This window comes from Gymnoscopelus microlampas (assembly GCF_963454915.1).
Source record: "Gymnoscopelus microlampas genome assembly, chromosome: 9".
Lineage (NCBI taxonomy): Eukaryota > Metazoa > Chordata > Actinopteri > Myctophiformes > Myctophidae > Gymnoscopelus > Gymnoscopelus microlampas.
Genome location: NC_139946.1, coordinates 20,423,530 through 20,429,414, shown reverse-complemented (window position 1 = coordinate 20,429,414; position 5,885 = coordinate 20,423,530). Strand labels below are relative to the sequence as shown.

Below are 5,885 nucleotides of genomic sequence, written 5' to 3'. Positions count from 1 at the left end.
ATGATTTCTTCAAATATATATATACATATTGTTTATTTATGTATTTATGTGTTTATTTTTTATAACAGAACTACTCTTCTGGGTCACACAGGATTCTCCAGGGGAATTAACTGATTAATACTACTCCGCCTTAACAAAGCATTGCAGTTGATCATGAATTGCTGCAGCGAGTGACACTGTCCCTTGAGTATTGCATAAAATAAATCATTGTATATAATGCAAATTGATGCTATTGCTGCAGTTTTTCTTTATTCATGAACACTTACATGATCGTTTTTCACATGGTGTGTGTTTCATTACCAGTGGGCGCTGAAACCTGTTCATTTAAAAGATACAGTGCATAGCTTTTGTCAGACAACAGTTAGATTTTAATGGAAAGCTTTTTTTTCTCAAAGGGGGAAAGTAAAGATGAATTGGCTAAAGAGAAGTACATTTTGCACAACCCATAATTTAACCCATCCTATTTGGAGCAGTGGGCAGCTAAAGTGTTCAGAGAGCAGTTGATCGTCCTGCTCAAGAACATTTCCATGTCCAGCCAGGAACCTTAAGATTCCAAGATGACCGCTCTACCTCCTGAACACTTTTAACAGCTCTGACATACTGACACACATTTTGATGATACATGTGACTAAAACACTCTCCTGACAATCCACTGTGCAAACACTAGCAGTTTGTTCAAGGAGAAAACCAACATGATGTATGACAATCAAAGGGCTCCTTCTTACTTGATCTTATCAATGATTTCCATTTTCTGTGGCCAACTTCAATGGACAGATGTTGAGCAAGCATTCAAGGTGTCAACAAACCCTTTATCCAAACAATCACACAATTAGGATTGTCACATGCAGGATATTTCCAGGTACCCTACGAGTCGGAAAGGAAGGTGTGACGTGAGAGATCTCAGATAGTGGTCACGGGTATTGTTAGAAAATGTAGGTCAGGGAAAGAAATCCTATTTGTGGGGTTGCAATGAGCAGCTTTAAATGCGTTATAGTGTGGTTAGAAGAGTAGATGGCCAATAATCGCACATCCTGTCTGTTTCCTAGGTGGTGCCGGGCATGCGGTGACTGCGAGGGTGGCTTCAGTGCAGCAGGCTGCAGCAGCTGTAGCTGCATGGGGATTGCACTGCATGAGGAAGGGAAACTATAGCAGCTTTGTGGGTTTCTGTTGCTATTTCCATTCTCATGTATAATTTCCATGTGGCAAGGCCGAAAACAGCAACCAAATCTCGTCTCAGTTAGTGTGTGTGTGTTTCCTGAGAACACATGAATTCATAATGAGCGGCAGTAGAGCTTTTTATAGTCCAACCGCAGGCTGGGCTACATTAACCTCCTGTCTCACATTCCCATTATAAATCTTCAGTGAAGATCTATATATTCAGTCTGGGTTTCCATTAGCCTCAACATGGCCAATGTGATTCTCATGGCTGTAGCAGTGACCATCCAGGTAAAAATCCTCATCCACCCTTCTCCTCTGGGCAGCTGCAAGCTCACTTTTCTCTTCCCTTAAGTCTTATTCAGGCACTGTTTGCGTGCAGTGTCAGTGTGGTGATACTGTATAGTATTACAGTAAATGGCTTTTGTACTCTTAGAGAAGTGGGCTGGGTGCTACAACTGCAACAGTTGTTCAGTAAGGCTGTGGTAAAAATGTGGAACTTCTGCAATGGTTCCATCTAACATGCTATCATGTAACGTCTGGTCCTGAGGGAGAGCATCAGTGCATGCCTTAGCAGTGGGGCATGCTGGGATGCAGACCAAGGGAAACCATTGCTTGAATCGCACCACTCAGCCCCTAGACAGGAATACTAATGGCTACATCAATACGGCAACTCCCAGACATCCATATAGGAGACAGTGGAGGAACTCCTTTGGGGTTTCACATGAATAATGACATTGCACATACACCGCAATGGGCCGCCCAGGAGGAGCAAATGCTGCTACTGTGCTCTGTGTGTTTGGGATATTAATAACTATCCAAGCCTATATGACAGCCAGGGAGCCATGTGCTATTGGTGGCATTTGTGGGGGCCTGTTGCTATGTGGGTTTGTACTGAGGATGACGGTGAAGTGAACTGTCTGAGACAGGCCTTCCACACACAGAGCAGCAGTAGAGGTGGCAGTGTGCTTGGGTATCAGTCACAGTGAGGGAACGTGGCTTCTCTCATCAAAAGTCATAGATGCTGGCGTTACTCTGTCCTTCAAGACTGTGTGGTGGTGTGAATATCAAATAGTATGCCTAACAAAAAGGCATTGATTACAGGTGGACATTTCTGCACCTTTACACAAGGGTTGGTTTTATCAATAGGCTAAGTATTTGCTACAGTGTTAACTGATTTAAATACAAGCTACACTAAAAGGTTTGTAGTGATCCCTGTGGGGAAATTCTCTGTCCACACCCTATTGGGGGCGGTGTGCAAACCCAGAGGGGCACTCAGGGAGCAATCAGGAGTTTCAGGGACACGTTGACATGAAACCTGGTGGAGTGGGATTCAAATCAGGCTCTTCCGGTTCACAGACGGCTGCTCTACCTCCTGAGCCACTGCAACCCAATTGGCTAATACTTTAAGGATGCAGATGTTCTGGCTCTTGTAACTTACGGTAGTCAGGTAAACATGGTGTGCACAGTGCACTATAGATGAAACCAGCATTCAATACGTGATATGTAACATCAGAGCTTGTCAGTATCACTGTTTTTTTGTGTAAGAAGTCAGTAGCTTGGCAAAAAATCTCTGCACTACCTGCTGCTTTGAACATTTAAAACCCAGTCACCCATTTGATGCTAATGATTATGCCGATACTGCTTGCGGTGAGGTGATCCTGCTACATTATGTCATTGACTTTTCCAATGAATGAATGGAATCGACCTTTTTTACTTCTGAACACATTGTTCTACGCACACTCCTAAAACCAATTATTGGGAAAGGGATTAATCACTTATTAAAGTCACCAGTGTATCCACATTATGACACTTACAATGCCCTAATGAAGCTTTGTAATAGTAACTGTTTTTTTGTATTGGTACTAGGTATCAAGGTGAATTCAAAACACTAATGTAATTCATATGAACTATGATGACACTTTCATATAATTTTGTTTTGTTTTTTATTGATAATTTTCTGAGGTTCACATAACCACATTTTTCTTCTTTAAAAAATAACAAATATTTATACTTACACTTAATGCGTCTTACTTTGTACATATTCATACATTAAGATTGTTTTCTTTTGCACAGCAAAGATATGACATAATATGTTTATGACAACATACGAAGAGACGATATTATGTACATTGCAATCAACGTAATACTCGACTGAATTCCACAACAGTGCAAAAAATGAAATAAATGAACAGGCTGATACAAAAAACGTCCTGAACGGAGAGTGGAGGGTGTCTGTTTACACTCACGGAACGTGCTTTCAAAACGGAATGTTTGTTGGATCATTCGGGGGCAAAATAAAAAGGCATTTCCATTATAGAAACAGGTTGGGTTAACAGGCTTGGGGCTGAAACAAATCCTCTTAAATAAAAGAGAAGGAATTAGTGTGCGTCCTCGTGCGCACTTGGACTTTGTGTGGGTTCAATCAATCATCTCTAATATGGGCATGCACTTATTTGTCCTTTGTGTGTGTGTGTGTGTGTGTGTGTGTGTGTGTGTGTGTGTGTGTGTGTGTGTGTGTGTGTGTGTGTGTGTGTGTGTGTGTGTTTTCCTCAATATATCATTCAATGACAGCTTGTCCCCGTGCCGCTTATTGTCCCCAGAACCTTTGAGGTCTTTTCTATATCCTTTCAAGTCTGCCAGGAGAGGAGACAAAACGTTTGACAACGTGCTGCTGCATGATAAACAAACAGGACAATGTTTCTTAAGTTGTTGTAAGAGACCTCATGGCTCAAAAGAAAAGAAAAAGAAAACGTAGTCAGTGGTGCCTGAATTATTCAGGCAATTTCCTGCAACCTTCCTCCCTCTTCGAATCCGTTCGTAACAACAGTGACAGAGATGGGCTCCTGGTTGCTCTCTATGGAGGACTCGCTGCCCGTGCTCTCCCCAGACAACAGCCTGGTGACCCTCAGGTCCGCTTTCAGTGTCTGCACGTCGTTTCCTATGCTCATTTCTCCGAGGTCGTTAATAATCTGCGACAACTCCTGCTTTCCATTGCTGACACAGTCATCGTCCGTGTCGAGAACGTCCTCACACTCAAAGTGCATCGCCTTCTCCTCCTCCTCCTCCCCGACCAGGTCCTCGGTGATAGAGCCCAGTTTGGGCGCACTCCGGCTGCGCTCCACCGGGGGCTTGTAGTAACACTGTCCGTTGAGGAGCTTCCTGAGGGGGACCAGAGGGATGGTCTGCTCCCCTATGAGCTGCTGGTGCTGGTGCCTTGCATCGTCCCGTCTCTTTAGTCTCTTGAACTCGGCCAGAGCCGTGGCGGAGGTCTGGTACAGCAGCAGCGCCATGGCCTTCGCCTTCTCTGGCTTGGACACCAGCACAGCGTGGCACCGGAGCATCACTGCCTTGTGCTTCATTTCGTGCCTGTAAATAGGCATGTCACAATTATTACATGATCGCTTAATCACAATTATTTGAGTTAATCGCAATTATTCTTGCATAATTGTCAATTGTTTCCATGTTGAAAAATGTTCATACATTTTCAAGCATTTTCCATATAGCAGAAATAGACAGCTGATCAACTAGTAAGCTTGTAGATCAACTATTTCCGCTATTTTTACATTTTTTTGGAAGTATAAAATTATAAAATGTCAGTCATTTCTTTGTATATTGTATATATATAACACAGTGAACCACTTAAACCCCAGCATCGGTATTGTGGGGAAAGCTTTCACTGAGACAGGCTGATGCGCGTTGCGTCGCATTGTGAGCTTGTTGATCGGCTATTTTCAGTGAAAGCTTTCCCCACAATAACAGCAAACAGAAAAGACTCTAGTTTAGAGCCATGAGGGACTCCCGTTACACATATTGGGTTTAAGTGTTTAATAGTCGCAATTATTTGCGTGACAACTAATCGTCAACTAATGTATGTAATGTAAACAGTCAGCTGCCCTACCTGTAAATCCACGCAAAGATCTTAGGTAGCCTGGGGTCCGCCACGCAGTACGTTATCCGGTGCAGAAGGTACAGATGTCCCGGTCGTCGCGCCTTGTCGTCCACGTGCACCATCCTGATGCCCTGCGAGCTAACGGTCAGCTTCATCTTGGTGCCGTTCTTGCCCATCTCGCTCTTGCCCCAGATCTTGCTGACGGCCACGTCCGTGCAGCCTTCCCCTTTGGACTGGATGGTGGTGGCGTTGCCCAGGTACAGCACGGTGTACGTGGGGTCCTCGCCGGTGATCTTCACCTTTTTCCTCTTGGACTTGAACATGCTGCCGACGCGGTTCAGCGCGCTCTCCGGGCAGGACTTGGCGAAGGAGGTGAGCGCCGAGTAGTTGAGGCTCACCGCATAGCCCTTCTGTTTGGACTGCTTGTCTTCCTCGATCAGGTCGAACTTATTCTTCTTCCAAGGCAGCATTATATACGGGTCGTCGTTTCCCGTCTTTTGATTGATTTGATTGATTTGATTAGACAGAAATGCAAAACCGCACGAGTACAGTCATACACTTGGTCTAAAAGGATAACACCCCAAAAAGTCCTTGTGGTCTTGTTTCCATTGGGGTCCTATGTATTCAATTCATCAACATAACACCATAATTCAATATCATCACACCGTCCAAAGCAATGGAATCTACTAAAAACTACAAACTGCTCTTGTATTGCACCCTCAAGTGTCGTCGGTACTTTGATTGTCCTCTTGTCATGTAGTGGCAAAGATAGTCATAAGTCCATCCTCTAGAGTGGTGTTGTCCATCGTAACGTCATGATCCCGTCATCACAGCTCTG

At 44.0% G+C, this 5,885-nt stretch overlaps 1 protein-coding gene across 1 annotated transcript; it reads right to left on the bottom strand.

The window, feature by feature from the left end:
* Nucleotides 1-3,629: 3,629 nt before the first annotated feature.
* fam43a (family with sequence similarity 43 member A) lies at nucleotides 3,630-5,885 on the bottom strand. Its single transcript, XM_084066634.1, has 2 exons — nucleotides 5,057-5,885; nucleotides 3,630-4,524 (listed from the first exon to the last, which is right to left on the bottom strand). The coding sequence occupies exons 1-2, from the start codon at nucleotides 5,515-5,517 to the stop codon at nucleotides 3,933-3,935; spliced, it is 1,053 nt and encodes a 350-aa protein (XP_083922760.1). The 5' UTR covers nucleotides 5,518-5,885; the 3' UTR covers nucleotides 3,630-3,932.

Coding starts and splice junctions, on each gene's coding strand:
- fam43a (XM_084066634.1), bottom strand. CDS start 5,517: ATGCTGCCTTGGAAGAAGAATAAGTTCGACCTGATCGAGGAAGACAAG. Junction 4,525..5,056: donor ATCTTTGCGTGGATTTACAG/GTAGGGCAGCTG, acceptor GCCTATTTACAG/GCACGAAATGAAGCACAAGG.